This window comes from Nelumbo nucifera, chromosome 4 (assembly GCF_055504915.1).
Source record: "Nelumbo nucifera cultivar China Antique chromosome 4, China Antique-T2T, whole genome shotgun sequence".
Taxonomy (NCBI): Eukaryota; Viridiplantae; Streptophyta; class Magnoliopsida; order Proteales; family Nelumbonaceae; genus Nelumbo; species Nelumbo nucifera.
Window position 1 is genome coordinate 89,948,128 of NC_142652.1, and position 22,639 is coordinate 89,970,766.

Here is a 22,639-nt window from a genome sequence, read left to right on the forward strand (position 1 = left end):
GGGGTTTAGTTTGGGCAGTTCATTTGGCGGATCCAGGTCCAGGGGGCCCAGTATCTGTTGTTGTTAGTTACTGGATTTTGGGCTGTGGACCATGGTCCATGGACCACCAGCTGGCACTGGCAGCTGTCTCTTTCTATCAAGTATCCTTTTCTAATCCGCGGATAAGTCTGCTTAAATCATGTGTGGCACTGCCTCCAAATACTTTTATTTGCTACATTCCACTTTATAGAGAGTTAGGAATAGGATAGACACATAATCCAACCTTTGTTATTTCCCCTCTCTCTTTCTCTCTCTCTGCAAACCAATCTCTTATCTGACTGAGCGCTTTCTCTCTCCGGTCATCCAGTGCGGTAGCTGACGGCAGCTTTGACGTAGTCACATCTGCTATCGCATACTGTTGGTGTGGCTTCAGCTGGAGGATGGATTCTAACTTATAAGGTATGCTTAAGAACTGTTTCTCTTTTCCTGGTTTTGACGAGCGCTATCAGGTCGCAGCGAACATCTCACCGACGAGAGAGAGAGATAGAGATCTGCGGCGACGACTAGTCAGCCGTAGGGTAGAATAGTAATAACGGATCCATCCTTCTTTTTGGTATTCTTGTTCATCAAGCTAGAATTCCACAGAAATAAATGCAGAAATATCCCAATGAGAGTTGAGATCTGGCAGTTGAGCTGAAAAGTGAAAACCAGTAGTATTGGTGCTGCGGTACATGGTATAGCCGTAGAAAAGGGTTATTGGGTTGGGTTATGGGACTCTGTCTCTGTCTCTCTCTCTCTCTATCGATAGATCTCTGGATCTCTTCAATTCTTTCTGAATTCTGATTTCTGAGTCTGGATTCTGGGCTCTGTGACTGTCACTGTGAGTCAGGAAGGTAAAACCAGGGGAGTGTATCCCGTATCCCTAATTTAATGCTGCGGCGCTCAAGTCTCAAGTCTCAACCATTAATAGAGCAGGAGAGGAAGGACCCAAGAAACAGGAGAATCATGAAATCAAAAATCTTTAAATAAATAATAACCCAATAAGTAAATATGTGGACCCTCTCCAACTGCATAGTATACAGTCAATTTAGGCGGGCACTGGTAAATGGGGTCCACCCATTTCTTCTGACAAAATATATAAAAATAGAAATAAAATAAAGTGAATCATGTTTTTGTTTTATGAGTGAAAAAACCAAAGAGCGTTACAACAAATGGAGTAATGACTAATGCGCCCGCATAAGTCAGCAAGACAAATAAAAAGAAGAGAAGGGGAGGGAAGAAAAGCTAAAACATAAAAAATTCGACGTAGCAATCTGAGCTTCACGAGCTATTTAATCCGTGGCCGGGTTCACTTTTAGACACGGCGAAAAATAAGTCTTATAGGAAAGGTGTTTTCATCCTAATGCAGCTCTCAATAGTGTTTCTCATCTTCCAAGGGGGCTTTATCTTCTGCTTGAAATACAATATCACCATCGCTTTCGATAGTGGTCGGGAATTGATGGGATATCAGAGCTATTTTAATGGCTTCTTAGGCAGCCCATTCTTCCGCTTGGTTAATTGTACAGAATCTAATCTTGACAGTTTTAACATCCAAGATATGAAAACGATACAGTGGGCCGTAATCAATCTTGATGAAAAAGTCATGTTTTGTTGCAAAGAAAAGACAGCCTATATAAAAATGGTAAGATCTTATAAAAGACAACGATACAGTGTAACCGCAACTATATTTTATGCCTAGAGGTGTAAAATGGGCCATGCTGGGCCAGCCCGTGGGCTGTCTAGGGCCATGCCGCCCTCCCTAGGGATAATTTGGGGATCGACCCAGCACGACCCATGGCCTAAGCTTATGCGGGCCCGTGTCGCACCGTGGGCTTGGCCAGGCGGGTTGTAGGCTGTGCCACGGGCTTAGGCCACAAGATAGGCCTTAAGCGTGGACTGAATTGGGTTAGATTGTTTTTTATTTTTTTATTTTTTGATATATTTTTTTATTTCTTTGCTAAGTAAAACTAAAGTATTTAATTTTCCTTTAGGAACTATTAGAAAAAATAAGTAATCTAACAAAGAAATGAAAAAAAGTACTTAACCAGAGCATACAATGGTTGGATGAATGGAATATGAAAATTGGAAAATAGAATAATTTAATAAATATAAAAAACACTATAGTTACAAATTAAAAATATCAAATAAATTAAAACAAAATTTACAATAATTTGAAAAAAAATGCTATACAATTATTAAGTATACAAAAAATATTAACTTCATTGATTTTGATCATTGTAGGAATTGAAAATGGTGTGGGATAGGGCTATTTATAGGAATTGTTGAATTGGAGTGATGAGAATGGTGGAGGATAGAGCTATTTATAGGAATTGAAAATAATTCAATTGCCCAAAATACCCTTAAAACTAATAGTTTTTAGTTGTTGGGAGGGGTATTTTGGTCATTGTAAATTCATTTATCACTTTACCCAAAATGCCCTCCCCATAAACTAGTTGTTATATAGATGTTGGGGTAATTTGTATCATTCTTTCTCCCCTAATACCAAAATACATAAATACCCCCTATATAGCTATTTATAGTTGTTGGGGGGTATTTTTGTAAAAAACCCCTATATAGCTACAGGCCTGTGGGCCGTGCCATAGGCAGCACGTTAAACATAATCGTGTTATGTTGTGCTGTGCCGTCCCCTGGACCTAGAACCCTAGGCCCAGTACGGCCCAAACCATTGTGTCAGGCCTAGCACGACCCATGTGTTGCTAGGCTGTAGGCGGTACGACCCGATTTACGCCTCTTCTTATGCCTAGGATTTAGGCTATCAGACCATTATTATATATTTTTTCTCAAAGCACTTTATTTGTGCAAAGTGCTCTAGTCTTAGTAACTTAATCCCTTGTTCTTTTACAACTATACAAGTTAATCGAGTAAGTGCAATTAGTCAAGTAAATGTTTCAATGGTAACTGATGAAGGAAGATTTGGCCCGACCTCGCAAATCACGGCACGTGGCAAAAAAGGCAAGTAGCTCGGCACTCAAAACAGCATACCGAGGGTACAAACACCAAAGGGAAGGGACCAGCAGGCCCGGACTCCCTACTTAGTGGTCGAACTCTCTACTTAGTGCCCGAGCTCCCTACTTAGCGGTCGAACTCTCTGCAAGGCGCCCGAACTCCCTACTTAGTGGTCGAATTCTCTGCAAGGTACCCGAACTCCCTACTTAGTGCCCGAGCTCTCTGCAAGGTGCCCGAACTCCCTACTTAGTGCCCGAGCTCCCTACTTAGCGGTCGAACCCTCTGCAAGGTGTCCGAGCTCCCTACTTAGTGATTGGACTCCCTGCGAGGAGCCCGAACTCTCCCTTTTGACCCCGAGTAACACAAAGCAGAGACCCGAACTGGCCCGTCTTATGACAGTTCGGGGCCTCGCCTTATCCGAACTCGAGACTTTGCCTCACGCACTGCTCCAGGCACTTCGCTTCCGGAGCATTGAACTGGACGAACCACGCCGTACCTGACACCGAAGGAGTCCGTGTCCAGGGGCGGCGCACCTGACTGACTTGGGATCTGACGCTTGACGGCCACATTTCCTACGGCCACCTGCCATCGTCACCTGTCACCACTGCCTCCAGTTACAGAGACGGCTCCGACAAAAGGAGCAGTGACGGTTCTGCCCCAGCAGAGGCGATGACGCCCGAACTGGCAGAAGCACGGAAATACTCATTCCCGACCTGACAGGAGTCTAGGAGTGAGTGCGTGAGGTGGTTATAAAAGGCTCTCCACCCCCAAAGAGGAGGTATGCAAACTTTGCGCTATCTGGTTTATCTTGCCTTTGAAGGGTTCTAACTTAAGCTTCAGAGCCTTTACACCGGGTTCTCCCCGGAGCTTCTTCATCTCCTCCATTTCTGGTCCCCTGCTACTCGATTCAGAGGCAAGGTCATTGACAGCTAAGACCGGCCGGATTGCGCATCATCAATTGGCGTCGTCTGTGGGAAAGCTTCAAAAAGCCTCCCTCCAAACTCTCATACCTCCCTTTTCTTCTTCAAAAAACCCAACACTCATGGCCTCTTCCAGCAACGCCGGACGCGACACAGAGACAAACACCACCGGGGAACAGCTTCAAGTTCCCGTGGTGTGCGTTGGACAGTTCACCATCCCCCTTTCGGTGGATGGAATCCCCAGTTTGAATGCGGCACAAGTAGTGGCGCCCGTAAACCTTCCTTCCACAAGCATCCCCTTTCCTCCCCCTATTAAGACAACCTTTACTGAACCGACTGCCGTCCCCCTGATGCAGTGCATGCGGGCAATGCAAGCCCCAATGCAACAGTTCCAGCAACACCAGATTCACCAGCACCAAATGCTGCACAACATCTCCCAGTATCACTATCAACAGCAGTTCCCCCAACTGCCACTGAACCAATCACTGCTTCCACCTCGCCACCCTGCTCCGAGGCCGGTCAAGGCCTCCCCGCAGGATGGGTGCCCCCGCCAAGGAAAGGCCTCCAGGCCCCAGAACCCCCCTAACAGCCAGGCCTCGTCCCCAGGCCGAAGAGAGAAAAAAGTCACCCCCGCCTCGCAGCTCGCAGGCTGGTCGGGAACCTCACCCGCGAGGTCGGCACCTCGGCACTCCAAGCCCGAGTTCCCACTCACGGAAAACCGATTCGGTGCACTGGCAGCAGCGGACTACCAGCATTCCGGGCCCATCGAGCTCGGCAACACGGAGGCCAGCAGCGCCAGTACAAGGCCCACTCAACAGCGAAGGCGCAGGCGAAGTCGCCGAACCGCTACCCGTGTCCTGTCAGAGCTCAGAGGCAAAGAAGAGACGAGCTCGGACGAGGTAGGAGTTGCCCTGATTCTCTCAGTTCCTTCCCCCTCGCATCAGAACTCTTGGTAGTCCCCTTGCCCAGAGATTTCAAGCTTCCACCTCTGGACAAGTATGACGGGTTCTTCGACCCCAACGACCACGTTGACGCCTTCCAGTCCCAAATGCACCTCGCCAGGGCCAGCGAATCATGCATGTGTGTGGCCTTCACCACCACCCTCAGGGGGGTAGCCCGCACTTGGTACAGGAACCTGGCCCCTGGGTCGATAAAGTGCTAGGCTCAGTTCGTGCAGGTCTTCACAGTACATTTTGTCACCAGCAAACGGTGCCCCAGAGCAGAGGAAAGCATCTTCGGAGTAGTCCAAAGGGAAGGAGAATCCATACGGGGCTACATCAAGCGATTCAATGAAGCATGCTTGCAGATACCGCGGTTAGACCCCGCGGTGCAGCTCGCGGCGGCAAAAAGAGGGGTAACGCACAAAGAATTCAAATGGCACATGGTAGCTAACCAGCCCGCAACCGTGGCCGAATTCCTCAAGCTCGCGGACAAGTTCATGAGGACAGAGGAAGAAATCAACCAACGAACCGAGGGCGGAAACGAGAAAAGAAAGAGGGAAGGCAAGCCCTCTAACCTAGTCGACCGGAAAAAACCGGCCCTAGAGCCGATGCCGAACCAGTCGTTCCAAGCTCCCCTAGCAGTTCGGACGGATTACACGCCATTGAACACAAGGCGGACCGAGATATTAATGACGATCAAGGACGCCCCATACGTGAAGTGGCCACCTCGCCTAAAGGGAAATCCGAACGAAAGAAATAATAATTTGTATTGTAGTTTCCATAGGGACCATGGTCACAGTACCGAACAGTGCAATAATCTCCGGGACGAGATAGAGGGGCTCATCCATCACGGATACTTGAGAAACTTTGTACAACACAACAATAATAACAATAAGGCAGATCGGCTAGGGGAGCACGAAAAGGATGCCCCCAAATCTAGCAGCAGGCCTGCCGAACCATTGCAGCAACAGCCTCCGGTGGAGAGGCCAGTTCGGGGAACCATCCATGTAATTGTGGGAGGTTCGGTGGTAGCAGGGTGTACCTCGGCAGTAGCCCGGACTTCAGTTCGCGAAGCGGCCCTCGAGGAGCGGAATCCTCCAAAGAGACCAAAGACCGAAGAACCAATCTTCTTCACACAGGACGACGCGCGAGGAGTCCGCTACCCCCACAATGACGCGCTTGTCATTAAACTAAGGATCAGCGACTTCGAGGTCAGACGCGTACTCGTAGATTCGGGCAACTCGGCAGACATCCTCTTTAAATCAGCGTTTGACCAGCTACAGCTACGAAGGAGCGAACTGAAGCCCGCGAACACTCCCCTGGTGGTTTTCAGCGGAGAGGAAGTCAGGCCCCTTGGAAAAATAACAGTACTTGTGGATGTCGGCACATGGCCTTGTGCGGTCAGACTCAACCATGACTTCCTGGTGGTCGCGACCCCCTCCCTATACAATGCCATAATAGGGTGGCCGATCATGCATATCCTACGGGTGGTGGTCTCCACCTACTATTTGGCCATGAAGTTCCCTACGGACTTCGGGGTGGGGCTAGCGCGGGGTGACCAGCTCGAGTCCCGCAAGTGTTATGTTGCCGCCCTGAAGGGAAAAACCAAGGCAGCCGGCGACCTCGATCTGGAGCGGCCTGCGGAGCAAGGCGAGGAACGAGCTTCGCCCACAGAGGAAATAGTCGCAATCCCGACTTCGCCTTCGGACCCAGCTCGCACACTCCAGATCGGTGCTTCCGTCGAAGAACCCCTACGGACCGAACTGGTGAGTTTTTTTCTTCAAAATTTAGATATTTTTGCATGGTCCGCGGCTGATATGCCCGGTATTGACCCTGGCCTTATAACTCATAAACTTTACACTGACCCTGTAGTCAGACCCGTTAGACAGGAGAAACACAACTTAGCCCCAGAACGCTGGAGGGCGCTCGACGAGGAGGTCGAGAAGCTCCTCGCAACAGACTTCATAAGGGAAGTCCATTACCCGAGCTGGGTGGCCAACCCTGTGCTGGTAAAAAAGGCGAACGGCAAGTGGTGCATGTGCGTTGACTACACCGACCTGAACCGAGCTTGCCTGAAAGATTGCTTCCCCCACCCTAGAATTGACCGCCTAGTGGACGCGACCTCGGGACATGAGTTGCTAAGCTTCCTGGACGCCTACTCAGGCTACAACCAAATTCGGATGGACTAGTCCGATGAGGAAAAAACCAGCTTCATAACCGAGTTCGGTCTATACTGTTACAAGGTCATGCCCTTCGGATTAAAAAATGCCGGGGCGACCTTCCAAAGACTTGTAAATAGGCTGTTTTGGCCCCTGATTGGCACGAAGATAGAGTGTTATGTAGACGACATGGTCGTCAAGACACAGTTTTCACAAGAATTAATACAAGACTTAGATTTTGTCTTCCAAATCCTGCGTCAGTTTAGCATGAAATTGAACCCCAACAAATGTGTCTTTGGCATCACCTCGGGCAATTTCCTAGGCTACATTGTCAATCGGCGCGGTATCGAGGCCAACCCGGACAAGATAAAAGCCATTCTAGATATGAGACCACCTCGGAAAGTAAAAGAAGTTTAGAGGCTAAACGGCCGCATAGCCGCTCTAAGCCGCTTCATGTCCAAGTCAGTAGACCGCTGCCTACCTTTCTTCAAAGCAATCAAAGGCAAAGGGTTCGAGTGGACCCAAGACTGCCAACTCGCGTTTGATGAGCTAAAAGGTTACCTCGCCAGTATGCCAACCCTAGCCCGGCCCGAGGAGGGCGAGGTCTTAGAACTGTACCTCTCAGCAAGCGACGAGGTGGTCAGTTCGGTACTAATAAAAGAAACAGACCGAGTCCAGCGACCCATATATTATGTTAGTAAAATTCTGCAGGGAGCAGAGACAAGGTACCCACAGATAGAAAAGCTAGCATATGCACTGGTGATAGCAGCTCGGAAACTCCGCCCGTACTTCCAGGCTCACACCGTCATCGTCCTGACCGACAAACCTCTGAGACAAGTTTTACTCAAACCCGAGGTTTCCGGTCGACTGACGAAATGGGCCATCGAACTCAGCGAGTACGATCTCCAGTACAAGCCAAGAACTACCATTAAGGCCCAAGCCTTGGTAGATTTTATCGTAGAATGCACGTTTAGCCTCAAAGCCCCTGAGCCGGTCGAGCCCGAGATCCCCAGTTCGGGCGAGCTCGGAGCTCCCAAGCCAATCGAGTCCGAACCCCGTGAAGTAGCAGCCAGTGTAGCATCTCTCCTGGTTAGACCAAGCGCGAACTGGGATGAGGAGCCCTGGATCCTTCACGTAGATGGCTCCTCGAACCAACAAGGCAGTGGGGCTGGAATAGTGCTACGCGGCCCGAGCGGAACAAAGTTGGAATACGCACTACGCTTTGAGTTCGCGGCATCCAACAATGAGGCGGAGTACGAGGCACTGATAGCCGGGCTGAACCTAGCGCATAAGGATGGAGCAAAGCACGTAGTTATCTGCAGTGATTCCCAGCTCGTGGTCAACCAAGTTACAGGTGAATACGAAGCACGCGAGCTCACAATGATTGCATACTTGGCAAAGGTAAAGGAGGCTCTGCTCAACTTTCAGTCACACTTCATCAAGCAAATCCCGAGGTCAGAGAACACTGAGGCCGACGCTCTGTCCCGACTAGCCAGCACGAGCCACAACGCCATGAGAACTGTGTACGTAGAGGACTTACCTCGGCCCAGCATTATCGGTGAGGCAGAAGAGGTCGCTCCCGTCACTGAAGCAGAGTCAAGCTGGATCGACCCACTTGCGAGCTTCCTGCTAGAGGGAACCCTCCCCGCGGACCGCAACGCAGCCAAGAGGGTGCAGCGCCAGGCAGCCAAATACGTTATGATAGACGAACGGTTGTACCGACGATCCTACACGCTCCCCTACCTGCGATGCTTGCACCCAGCCAAAGCCGAGCTGGTACTCCGCGACACTCATGAAGGCTTGTGCGGCGGACACCTGGGGGGCAGAGCCCTCGCCCAAAAAGCACTTCGACAAGGATAATACTAGCCAACGATGAAGATAGAGGCCATCGAGCTCGTCAGAAAATGCGACAAGTGTTAGAAGCATGCCAATATCCACCATCAGCCCGCTGCCGACCTCAAATACCTCACCAGTCCATGGCCCTTCGCCCAATGGGGCATCGACCATCTGGGGCCATTCCCACCAGCGACAGGCGGGAGAAAATTCCTTGTGGTGGTAGTAGATTACTTCACAAAGTGGTTAGAAGCTGAACCTCTGGCAATAGTTACAGCCCGAAACATACAGAACTTCTTTTGGAAGAACATAGTATGTCGCTTCGGGCTACCTCGGGTACTGATCTCCGACAACGGCAAACAGTTCGAGGATATCAAGTTCCAAGAATGGTGCCAAAGTATGGGAATTAGTCAGAACTTCACGTCGGTCGCACACCCGCAGCAAATGGCCAAACAGAAGTAATGAACAGAGCCATCCTCTGCGGACTGAAAGCACGACTAGATCGAGCTAAAGGGTTGTGGGCTGACGAGCTACCAAGTGTTCTATGGGCTCACCAAACCACGGAAAAAACCGTCACAGGAGAGACCCCCTTTAACCTCACCAACAGCACCGAGGCAGTAATCCTAGCTGAAATCGAAGTACCTACGCTGTGACTAGAAGCATATGATGAACAGACAAACGAAGGTGAGTTACGCAGCAACCTCGACCAAATGGACGAGGTGAGAGACCTCGCGCACATCCGAACTGCGACCTACCAGCAAAAGGTATCTCGGTACTATAACGCCAGAGTAAAGAAGAGAAACTTCCGCGTCGACGACCTGGTTCTCCGTAAGGTCATGGTGCCCGAACCCGGCGTAGGGAAACTTGGACCAAATTGGGAAGGACCCTACAGAGTAAAGAAAGCACTCGGGGGGGCATACGAGCCCGAAACCCTAGAGGGAAAACAAGTACCCCGAGCATGGAACATTGTCAACCTAAGGCGATACTACCTATAGACCGCCAAGCGAAATGGGTAAAATCACCACCAAAGCCTACGGGCTAGAATGCCGAGCTAACGAAGGAATCTAGGCACAAGCAAGCAAAGAAAATAGTCCGCGCGAGTGTAGAAAACAGACCAAACGAATAGTCCGTTCGGCAAATACATGAACTTCGGAAAATATGCTCAGTTCGGGAGAGGATGCTCAGATCGGAAAATATGCTCAGCACTTAAACAAATCCTTCCTTTCCAAAAGATAGAGCAGTACAAAAAAAAAATGTTTACAAGCTAGGAGCTACTTCATCATTGTCAGAAGGCACTTCGACAAAACCCGAAGGCCCCTACTCGCCCTCGGAGTCTGGCTCGGCGTCAGCAGCATTAGCCATCTCCTGAGTTATGCACGAAGTGGATATGGCGCTAACATCGTGCTCGGGGTACGTATTCCGGATCATCCACCGGCTTAGTTTAAAACCCCTCCTATATGAATCCACCATCAGATCATCAAAACCCGGCGAAGCGATGTACTCTTCGGCGGCCTTCTTCTTGGCATCTTCGATACCTTGGGAAAAGATCTGCGTCCTCTCCCTGATGTCCTCCTGAAGATACTCGACCTGATGCTGCAGATCCAGCCTCAAGTCCGCCATGTGCTTCACCACTACTCCCATTGCCTCGGCATCTCTCTGAGACCTCGCTTGCCTGATCCGGGAAAAACGAGCAGTCTCTTCGGCAGCACGAGCAGTCTCTTCAGCAGCACGAGCGGCTTCCTCGGCCGCACGACGAGCCTCTTCGACAGCTCGCGCCTGCCTCGAGCTCCTCTCCACCTGAGCCGCCAAGGCGTGAATGGAAGAATTTACCTGCCAAAAGAGACCGAATGATCAAAAGAACCAACAAAACAAAAGCCAAAGAGCTAAAAAAGGAGAACACTTACCACCATAGAGTGGGTAACGGCACGACAGATCACTTGATGCAGAGGGAGATCAGTCCATGCCACGACCTCCTCGAGGAAGATGGCGTCTTTACTCTTTTGAAGAGCATGGGTCGGCGTCAACACGCTCCTGAAATCCCCCGGGGCCCCCGAGCCTGAGGGACCAGCTCGCATATGAGCAGACCCGGAGTAAGTAGAAGCACCGGAGTATGTAGGAGCTCCTGTGTACGTAGTCTCAGCATAAGGGCCCTCCGCTGGCTCTTGCATCGGAGGGACCATCTCGGGCCCCCTGGGCGGATCTTCTGGCTGGTAGCCCGGCACCTCGGGCTCTGCATCCTAAGGCACCTCGGCGCGAGTTCGCTTGGCAACCCACTTTCTCCTCTTCATACCTTGAAACAAGTGCCCACCTCGGGTCCCTCGCGAATCCATCACACCTGCGAAAAGTTCGCCATCAGTAAAAAGCAAGAAAGACAGCAAGATAAGAGTCTCTAAGTGAAGGACCTACCCGAGCTCAGGCCGGCCGCAATGAGCTTGGCCTCCGTCAGATACTGTTCACACTTCAGCCCAAGCCGCGCCCATTGCTGGAGGCCCTTCGCCATCTCCTTGTCAAGTGTAACCCCGGAGTCGGGAGCGGCCATTCCCCACCCGGTCTGAAAAGGCCACCCCAGCACACTTCGCACCCCGAAATAGTCCCGCTTCCATGCTGGGACCTTGTTGGGTAGCTTGTGTAAATGCTTAAAACTCGGGCGAGGAGACAGGTAGTAAGCCTGCCTGCGCCCGGGGAGAGGACCCGCTTGCTTCTTGAGCATCAAGATTGAAGAAAAAATCTCCAAGTCCAACGGAAAGCTCTCGTCACAGAAAAGGGAGATTGTCCCCACCAAGTTCCGAATGGAGTTCGTGTGAAGCTGGCCGACTGTCACGCCGAAGTGGTTCAAGACTTCGATGAAGAGGGGGTGGAAAGGCAATCACAGCCCCGCGGAGAGCTGCTCCCGGAATATTACGATCTCATCAGGACTGTGTTCCCAAGGAAAGCTACCCGAAGGTATGAAATAAGCATACTCCTCGGGCAAGTTATAGTAAGTAATGAGGGATTGGAGCCCCTCGGGCGTCATGGTGGAAGGGCCGAACTTGTCTAACATCCGACCCCGGCGAGAGGTGGACGCCAAACTACCCGAAGCGCCACGGCCTACAGGCTCGAACTCTTCCTCGAGCTCTACCTTCGGCTCGCTAAGGCTATCGGGGGATGCAACTTGGTTCGTAGAACCTGCATCAGACCCCGTGAAATGACTATCTGAGCCATCCGAGCTAGACATTTGGAGTGATGAGATCCAAGAAAGTACTCACCCGGACGAAAGCTGTAGACCACAGGAGCTCGGACGAACGGAAGACCTCGAGCGCGAACTGAAAAAACTTGGACGCAAACTGGATGCGAGCTGAAACTCATATGCGAGCTCGAGAGAAATACAAAAGCGACAACAAACCGGGGTCCCCCCCCCCCCCCCCCGCTATTTATGCTCACAGTGACCAAAAGGCAACGGCTCAGATCAAAGCCAATCCGACGACCTACGACTGCCCTGACCGCACGTTGCCCGAAACCGAGACGTGATTGGCGCACGTCTTTCTAAAATTGACAGCGACGGCGTGCATCTTTTCGAAACTGACGGAATGTCAATGCACGTCTCAAAAAAAACGGCAGCGGCACGTCTTTTTCAAATTTGAAAAAACGCCCGCTTTCGCGTCCCCAAGTGGCGCGCCCCTTTTTTTGAAATTTCCAAGCAACGCGCGCGCACCGCCACATCTAGCAGCATTTAGACAGGCCAACACGCTTCCTGCGTGAATGGACACTCGAAGAAACCCTGACAACGCACCTCGCGCCAACAGAACCAAGATTCAAAGTGCAGGACAAATCTACCTGACACCTTGCGAACTCCCCGCGCCAGGGCAAGACCTTAGCACGAGGAGTGGGGGGCAATTGATGAAGGAAGATTTGGCCCGACCTCGCAAATCACGGCACGTGGCAAAAAAGGCAAGTAGCTCGGCACTCAAGACAGCATACCGAGGGTACAAACACCAAAGGGAAGGGACCAGCAGGCCCGAACTCCCTACTTAGTGGTCGAACTCTCTACTTAGTGCCCGAGCTCCCTACTTAGCGGCCGAACTCTCTGCAATGCGCCCGAACTCCCTACTTAGTGGTCGAACTCTCTGCAAGGTGCCCGAACTCCCTACTTAGTGCCCGAGCTCTCTGCAAGGTGCCCGAACTCCCTACTTAGTGCCCGAGCTCCCTACTTAGCGGTCGAACCCTCTGCAAGGTGCCCGAGCTCCCTACTTATTGATCGGACTCCCTGCGAGGAGCCCGAACTCTCCCTTTTGACCCTGAGTCACACAAAGCAGAGACCCGAACTGGCCCGTCTTATGACAGTTTGGGGCCTCGCCTTATCCGAACTCGAGACTTTGCCTCACGCACTGCTCCAGGCACTTCTTTTCCGGAGCATTGAACTGGACGAACCACGCCGTACCTGACACCGAAGGAGTCCGTGTCCAGGGGCGGCGCACCTGACTGACTTGGGATCTGACGCTTGGCGGCCACATTTCCAACGGCCACCTACCACCGTCACCTGTCACCACTGCCTCTAGTTACAGAGACGGCTCCGACAAAAGGAGCCGTGACGGTTCTGCCTTAGCAGAGGCGATGACGCCCGAACTGGCAGAAGTACGGAAATACTCATTCCCGACCTGACAGGAGTCTAGGAGTGAGTGCGCGAGGTGGTTATAAAAGGCTCTCCACCCCCAAAGAGGAGGTATGCAAACTTTGCACTATCTGGTTTATCTTGCCTTTGAAGGGTTCTAACTTAAACTTCGGAGCCTTTACACCGGGTTCTCCCCGGAGCTTCTTCATCTCCTCCGTTTCAGGTCCCCCGCTACTCGATTCAGAGGCAAGGTCATTAACAGCTTAGACCGGTCGGATTGCGCATCATCAGTAACATTTACCTAGTTAAATTTATTTATCCATATTCTTTTGATTTCAAAGTTAATTATCCACCTGTAAGATGGGTAAGTTTTATTCGGGATAGTAAAGGTGATTTTACCGTAGGGTCCGCTGCTTAATGCAAAAAGAACATGAGAAAGTTGGTTAATAGAAATAGGATACCCATTGGCCAACTTTCTCATGCATATTTACTGATAAACAAATGGGGCCTAAACATAAATAAAATAGGTCAGCAGTAAAACAGAAAAAAAAAACCTTTGTGATGCAATGCACTTGTAGATTGTCTACTCCTAATGTCGTTGGTCTGGTTAAATGGATTCACATGGACAGCCCATCGCAGCCGTGTATCGAGAACTCTTCCCCATGAAAAGAATGGGAGATGTTTCCAATGCATGATGAGATGCAAATATAGGGTGCTTGTAGGGTGCACTATGTGGGGCGTAAATCTTAACTCGATTTACTCATGTAAATATTACTTGGGAAATATTATTCTGGTAAGCACATTATGTTAGGTAATTGAGTGAATTTTCCCAAAGATCTCTACTTTTTTTGTAAGGATATTTTAGTCATATATAGGCAAAATTTTTTATTTCATGGGTAAAATAACTTATCTCCTAGGTGGATAAAACTTTCTAACGTAAGTTGCAAAAAAAATAAAATTATCCAGGAAAAATTTTTATTTCAGTGAAATCTATACCTCATTATCCCAAACTTACTACCAAAACGAACAAGGCATAATGCATTGCGTTCCAGTTTCAAAACGAGAATCAAATTCAGCCAATCAATTGGTATTATAAAAGAGATGACCAATGAAATGGTAATCATCAAAATCCACAAAGGCGTATTTCCCTTTAAAATAATAGTAAAGCAATCATTCACTAACGGTACGTTTTGTTTCTATGGCAAAATGGAAATATTCTCATTAGATTTTCATTTTTGGGTGTTTGTTTGCCATTATGGGAAGGGAAACCATGTGGTGCTAGTTCCCAAAATTAAGAATACGGGGTTGTGTTGAAATGGTGTAACCCTAGTGACAAAGTGTTGTAATAATAGTAAAGACAGCAGATGGAGCTTATTGGTAATTGCTTTTCAAACCGAAGTTGCAGTGGTGTGAAATTATTGCAAGAACTCGAAACTGGGAATTACAGGAAGATGGAGGGTTGAATCGAATCACTTGGTCACTCTCCTTAAAATCGTATTTGCCCCCTATGATGCATCCGGGTGATCGCAAACCAATCGCCAAGATAAAACAGCCCACAAGCCACTAGTAGGCATGCACTCGCTTACCATACCTCTGTGAACCACAAAAGATTGATGCTCAGATTTCTCAAAGAAAACAAGAATGTCGAAAATGGTGTGTGTGTAGACTGTGTCAACCAGTACTATTCTTATAGAGTGCTCTTAGATCTGAATAGACACAGATGTGTCCTTTCAAACAGGAGACTCTTCAGAATAGTGTACCTGTTCAAAGAGACACAAAAGAGAAAACATTTAAATTTGAAATTGAAAATACTCAATTTAAAAAAGAAAAATGTGTAATTCGGTTAGATCAAAAAGATTCGGTGCAATGTGTTCTCGCCCTCGACCCGGCCCGGCTCGACACGTGTGTAAAGCACCCCCAACCCCCTCTTACATGCATGAAATATCTATAGTCTTCTCCTCCTATGGGTCCCTACCCATAGAGGGAACAAAACTACAAATATACTCCACTTCCACCCCTTTCCAAGTAATGTGGGATAAGAAGTCATTCAAGGGAGGAAAAGACAAAAAACAAGGGAGGGAGGAGAGAGATTCTTGTAAATTTGAATCTCCCTCTAATAAAAAGAAAAAGTCATGAAAATCTAAAACTCCACAGTCGACTCTCACTACCTCCCTACGTTTACAGTGGTCAAGTCTCCAGTGATGTTCCTGGCAAAGAATAGCTCTACAATTAATCGACTCTCACTACCTCCCTACGTTTACAACAGTCGACATTCATCGGTGTTTTTTTTTATGTTTTATTTATTATTTTTTTCAAAATTGATTATGAGGGGTTGGTTTAAAGCCCAGTTACCCTCTGAACCATGGCCTGACCCAATATAATCCCTGGAGGGAGCGTATTGGAAAGCCATCGATATTTTGAACCTTGGTCACAAGAAAGAGAAAATAATTCTGTACTCCTACACTAGCAATTGATCACATTTCTCCAGTTTTTGAAATAATCTCTTAAAATTTTTGTCACCTATGCACAATTGCCAGTTGACAGTAAACTTTTATACTCTCTTTCTCTGTGAAAAAAAAGAGCCTGGGCTGTTTTTTAATTAAAAGAGTAATTGCAATAAAGATTTTTTTTTAATTAAAAGGGTAAATTGCTGAAACCTCACCTGAAGATTTTGTTTGTTACTGAATTTTCCCATAAGTTTAGTAATTGAAATCACCTATCCTAAGCTTTCTCATATAGTTGTCCTTTGTTAGAATTCTCCAAAAAGAGGCCTGAAAATGTCAAAAATATCTATGTAGTTACTTTTGACCAAAATATTTATTTTCTAAATTTTTTCTTCATATGAATTGCTAGCTCAAACCCTTCCAATCTTTTTTTTTTTTCTGAAATTGATTTCTTTTTCAAAATTGCTTTTCTCTGTTTTTCTTGGTTATAAAGTTAATATTATTTATTTTGCTGTAGAAATCAGCCTTAATAGTAACTGTATGGGTGTTTTGGACACTGGGTCTACTTGCAATTGTATGATAAAGCTCATGGGAAGTGATTGTAATTATCAAAATTTAATTTTATATTTATTTATACTCTTTCCAAACGAGCCTAAAGTGGCATTTGACAAGACTTATTCAAGGTCTAAAGTCTAAAAAACTTGCTTTTTAAATATCAATGACAAAATGATTCAATGTAGGCCAATGTCTAAAACATCCTTGATTTTTTGTTCCAAGATTGACATCATTCGGCCCTTTAATAATAATCTATTTTGATCCTTAGTTATTGGAAAATAGGCCCACGGTTCCGTTAATGGAACTATGAGTGCCACTAGTTGAGAGGAAGCTTTAACACATCTAAATGCATTATTTTCTCACGAAAAAGGAATCAATTTAGGGCGTTTCCTCCACCAATAATCATTACTGGTCACTTCCAAGTAAATTTGATGGCTTTTTTTTTACACTTTTTCTTTTTAAAGTGTTCTTTGGTGTCTCCCTTTCATTGGGTGAAAATATATAGTGGGCTTGGATCTGCTACTACAAGTTGTTCCCACATCTTTACCCACAGGGCATTACAGTTGTACATTTGGAATATCTCCCTTTTTATTTATAGGGTGATGTTCCTAATACACGGTGGTGGTGTTCTGTGGATATAGATGTGAGAACATTTAGTGGGTAGCAGATCCCCAGTAGAAAATAGTAACTTTTTAAGGATAAGTAATTTTAACAGTTGTAGATGTTTTACAATCATTCCAACTCAAAACACTTGTATTTTTTTGGTGCCTTAAAAGTAATAAAAAAAGCATATTTTGTATCTTTTTAGACGTCAAACATTAATAATAACATTTTAATTTTTCAAACATCAGACTTCAAAGTTGTCAAATGGCACCTAAACCTCCAACCCCTAATACTAAACCTTAAACCCCAAATCTTAAAAAACTAAACTCTAAACCCTTAACCTCTAAATCTTAAACCCCTATACCTTATTCCTAAACCCTCAAGTTAACGTGTGAAATGTCCTTCGAGTGGGGTAGAAGCCAAATATTTTCCCTTATAACGCCTAGGGGTGGAATCAACCTTGAACCTTGAATCGACCTTAAACCAACCCTACTCAATTTGTTATGGGGTAGGGTCGGGTTCGAGATTCTTGGGATTGATCGGCAACCTGGGCAACCCCACCCGGTCCTATAACTACCAACTTTCATAATTAGAACCAACCCTATAATCCACCTTCACAAGATAGATGATTTTTATTCCAAAAAGAGGTTCCTGCTGACAATGACAAAGGTAACTTTTGGCCCCTAATATCAATAAAAATAAATTTTGTAATATAATTTCTATAATATGCTATTTTTTTTTAAAAAATATATATATCAAATGAAAACAAACCTTACCCACCTCCAATCTCCCCCACCTCTCTTCTTCTTCTTCTTCTCTGCATCTGAGTTCTTTCAAACTTAGAGCAGAGCATTAGTTTCCCTATCCTCTCACCACAACCTATTCGTTCTATTTAACTCAACTTGCGGTAGACGGTAAAGCCATCAAACCCGGCGCACTCAGGTGCGACAAATATATTGCAGAGTAAAGTGGAGAGGGAGAGGAATCTCACTGTTCATTGCAGAGCAGAGTGGAGAGGAATCTCACTGTTCATCTTTGAGTTTGGAACAACTCAGATGTGAAGAAGAGAGAGAGAGAGAGAGAGAGTATTAGCGGTTTCTACTTACCCTCTCACTCAGCCTCTCTTTGAAAACCCGACCTTCGAATCCTGAGTTGAAGCTGCGATGCGACTGCTAAAAAGCTCACAGTCTGAACAGGGCTTAGTATCCGAATCACTTTGGTTGTAGTGTTTGCTCGTAGCATGTCTGCACTCCCCAGCAAAATCTCGAACTCAGTTATCATGCTTTCAAGCACAGAATTGACATTCCCCTCCTCCCCATTCACCGCCCTCCCTCCCCGCCTCAGAAGTTCAGAAAGGGGTGGCGCCATTACACTCCTGTAGCCTCGCCAGTTCCTCCTCCAATTGCCACTCCTTCACACTTGTCTCAAACCTCAGCATTTCCATCATCTGCACTTGGTCCTGCGATAGGTCCCCAATGGAATTGGCAACGAGCCGGAACACCAGTCCGGGTCTGAATCCGCTAATCTAGAACAAGGCCCGCTTTAAGGAGTTGAATCGGGGGGGCGACAACACGAGGAACACGTCCCTGTGAGCCGCTCTGGATTTCTCCTCCAAGTACTATTGGTAGTGTGTCAGGACCCGCGCGATGAGATCTCTAAGGTCCTACTCGCGTGAATCATTCAAAGGAGGAAGGAGGTGAATAGAAATTTTGGTAGTTTATTCTTTTTTAAGGCTTAAAATATATTTTATTCTTTCAAGAAGTTGATACAAAGAGATGCCAAAAAGGCTAATTAAAGTTCAGAGATAATTTCTCAAAAAGAATAAAATAAATAAATGGATGAAAGAGAATGAAAAGAATTTCTGCAACAGGTGAATTAAATTAATAAATACATCTCCAAACCACTATAACTGGCGAATTTAACTGATATGAGAGGTTTCCAACAAAGACAATAATTGACAGTGAAAGTTACACAGCCAAACAACCATAATCTGTAATTTCCAACCAATCCAATCTGCAAAAGGTAACCTATTCTAAAGATTATATTAAAAAAAAATATTTTTATTAATATTAGAGGCCAAAAGTTGCCCTTATCGGCAAGAACCCCCAACTAATGACCTTAAGCCGGCGTCAATAGGGGGAATAGTCACGGTGGATAACTAACTAACCTGTAGTGTCTGGACGGGGTTCTTGCCACCGCGAACCAAAGCGAACCGACCGCTACTCACCCCTACTGGCGCCGGCTCAAGGTGGTTAGTTATCCACCGCGGAATGGACCCCACGTCCACCAACTCGTCATTCGCAAATCGTTAGTTTGGTTGTTCGCATGATTCCACACCTATCAGTCAATCAATCCATTTTTCTCCCTACTTCGCAATTCCTACTATTATTGTACTCCCCTATAGTCCCTACTCCCTACCTCAATGGTTTATTCCATGACCGTCTGATTGATGTCGGACCTCTCAGTAACTATTACTGATTATTAGATATATTGAATCCAACGTTCAGAGATCACTCTTCGCGTCAACTCCCTATACCCCTTGTTTCCAGATTCTGCCCATGTTCGGTTCCTCTCTCTCTCTCTCTTCTGAACGCATTATGGGATGACGGAACGTTGTGGAGAACGAAGAAGATGACATTCTGAAACAGCTCATTCCCAACCACTCAACCTCCTTCCCCGAAGCCTTGGCCCAAGGAAAGCTCCCCCTCCCCTACTCCCAGACTCCAACACAACCATGGATTTCTCCGGCGACCTTTCCTCTGCCACCGTCATCTCTCCGATGAATTCCAACTTCCCCGCCTTCAATTGCACCGACATTCTCCGGAGCATCTTTCAGAATTTGCCGCCGTCGGACCTCGCTCGAGCTGCCTGCGTTTGCCATCTCTGGAACTCTGTCGCCTCCGATCGACAGATTCAGACCAGAGCTTTCAAATCCCCATGGAAATTGAAGGACGTCATTGGTAATCCCACTTCCACCAGCTTCTGGCGCGATAACAGCCTCGGTCGATTCGCCATCTCTCACCGCCTCGTTCGTGGAGATACTGTCGCTAGCCTCGCTGTCAAATATTGTGTTCAGGTACTCTCTCTCTCTCTCCCCTCAGATGGTATAAGAAGTCATGAGAGGGACATATAACATATTTTCGTTTGCAGTGGGAAAACTTTCACAATATCTTCAGAATTCTTTCTCGGAATCCTACATGGGGAATCCAAGAAAACTTGCGAATTGGGGATGTTTACTTCTGGTTGAATGATCTTGCTCAAGTCATCGTTTCTGTCCGACTAGTCATTTTTCTCCCTTTTCCTAAACATGTATTTTACGGTGGCAAGTTACTGATTAGATATAGTACATTTTTCATTCGTTGTGGGAGATGCATGAGGCATAAATTTGTGAACCCACAAAAGATAATTTACAAATGTAGATAGTTAGAGATTTCAGAGAATGTCTGCAGCAGAGTAGTACATTTTTGTGAGAGAGTTCAATCTCAAAACCTTATTCAATTGTAACTAAGCTGCATTTTTGCACTGTCTGTCTGGTTTTGTGGCCAAGAATTTGTAACATAAAGCAAGTCTAGGACCTTAAATTAACGAGAAACCAAAATGAAGAGAAGATAGTCTTTGAAGAATACAGCAATTAGTTTTTTTCAAATCCCACTACATGACGTGGATAACAATTTAGTAGGGGTTACGCTTTAAGAATATATTCCTTTAGGTGACTGCAATTAGTTTCCTCTTTTTATCAACTGCAAGAAAACTTCATCAAGAAAAGAGGAGTAGATGGATTTAATGGTGGGAGAAACAAGAGACAATCACAAGCAACCAACACTATGTTAGCCTTCTAGAGCAAACATTTTTACAAACTCCATTATTAGCATCGGAATATGGGGTGTCATTTGCTGATATTGGCACATTAGAGGTAAAAAAAGCAAAACGAGAGAGCAGTTCATACATTTCTGACTAAGTGGATGAATCTCCATGGTGGGGTTTCTACTTCCTACTCCTATCCCTTTCCTCAGATTTTCTATTGACTATCAGACTGGTGTTCTCTAAAGTAATAATATTAGATCATCCATCCACCATAGATTCATTGTTCTGAGCTTTCCTATGATATGTAGATGATAGATGTTGAGGGTAACTTGGAGTTTCTCTTCATATGTTCCGTACCTGTCACTAGTGTTTGGAATCATGTGCCAAAGAAATTTGAGTTTTTCCTAATTCTTTGACAATCAATTGTCTCAGTTTTTCCGTGTTGGTTGAGGATATAATTGAATAACAGCTGGATGAATTTATTGACACCACTGTTGGTTTTTTTACCTTGTGTTTGAGGCCTTCTCAGGAAAAAGATCCTACTTTTTTGCATAGTAGTTGCGTTGATTGATCAATGATACAGAACAGTGGCAGAGAAGATGTTAAAACTCTTGAGACATGGAAAGAACCTATAGGTTCCATGTCATCAAGCTTAAATTTGATGTTAGTCAGCTAAACTCAGAATGGGAGAGGAGCTCATTTTGTTTCCTTTTTGGTTCTAATGGATAGTCTGAGAGTAGGTGATGCTTGTTTAGCTAAAACTGAGAAAATGGTCCCAGTAGATAGTAGATGTCAGGTCATGATTGGAGGAGTACAGAGGGCTCATTCTTCAAATCCCTATTAGAAATGATTAATTGATAAAATTCAACTTTTGGTGTCTGGAAAACATGCAAAGATCAGATGAGTTGGCGATCTCTTTAGTCATTTTTATCAAGTCTGAGACTATCTGACTGATAAGCATGTTTGAAAATTGTTATTGCCCTTTTTCTGGCTGTTTGCTTCCATTTTCATATTTTCCCTTCTGGTCATCCATTTAAGAGTCGTTTAAAGATTGTCACCTCAAATATAGATCTCTTTCCTTAAATGCAATGACATGCTTGGGAATATTCTTTGTATCTGCAGGTTATGGACATTAAACGTTTGAACAATATGATGAGTGACCATGGCATCTATTCGAGAGAGAGGTTGTTAATCCCTATAAGCAAACCAGACCTTCTTATAGATGGCACATGCTACATAGAACTCGACACATATGCGAAAAGAGAAGTCGCAGTACTGTATTTAGAGGGTGGTCCTGATGAAAATCCAAGCTGTCTGTTAAAAGGGTCAATCACCGACAGAGGCAAGAAGAGGGTGGTTGACTCACTGAGGAGAAGCATGCATGTTGATGATGGTACTGCTGAATACTACTTGTCTATTTCAAATGGTGATCCTCGGGCTGCATTCACAGAGTTTTCTGCCGACCTCAGGTGGGAAGAACATGCAAGGTTGTCCTAGTTCAATAGTCATTGTGCAATTTCAACAGTAAAGAGGGTTGATCGGTTCCCTGTCCATGAGATTTTCTTGCTTTTTGTCTGGTGGAACTTGTAACATGTTCAAACAATGACTATTGAACAGTCACAACTTAAAAAAACACATACAGAGTTGCTTTTTGTTGAAATTGCACAATGACTATTGAACTTGTAACATGTTCAAACAAGGGTGGAACTTGCTTTTTTAAGTTGCTTTTTGTCTGGTGGAACTGAACCACCATGGCCAGGAAATTCTGTTCCCAACATGTTTTTTTCATGTCTTTGTGATGAATATT

At 46.2% G+C, this 22,639-nt stretch overlaps 1 protein-coding gene and 1 pseudogene across 2 annotated transcripts; one reads left to right on the forward strand and one right to left on the reverse strand.

The window, feature by feature from the left end:
- Positions 1-444: 444 nt before the first annotated feature.
- LOC148800826 (protein ZW2-like) lies at positions 445-18,724 on the reverse strand (annotated as a pseudogene). The gene has a single exon (XR_016085676.1). The product of XR_016085676.1 is annotated as a protein ZW2-like (transcript).
- On the forward strand, positions 18,390-22,595 carry LOC104612007 (F-box protein At1g55000-like). The gene is made up of 2 exons (XM_010279312.3): positions 18,390-20,104; positions 21,955-22,595. Exons 1-2 carry the CDS (start codon positions 19,763-19,765, stop codon positions 22,327-22,329), a joined length of 717 nt encoding a protein of 238 aa, XP_010277614.1. The 5' UTR covers positions 18,390-19,762; the 3' UTR covers positions 22,330-22,595.
- Positions 22,596-22,639: the final 44 nt, after the last annotated feature.

Excerpts from the sequence above, each read along its gene's own strand:
- LOC104612007 (XM_010279312.3), top strand. The coding sequence starts at position 19,763 with ATGGATTTCTCCGGCGACCTTTCCTCTGCCACCGTCATCTCTCCGATG. Across the intron at positions 20,105-21,954 it reads CTGTCAAATATTGTGTTCAG|GTTATGGACATTAAACGTTT; the intron begins GTACTCTCTCTC and ends TTGTATCTGCAG.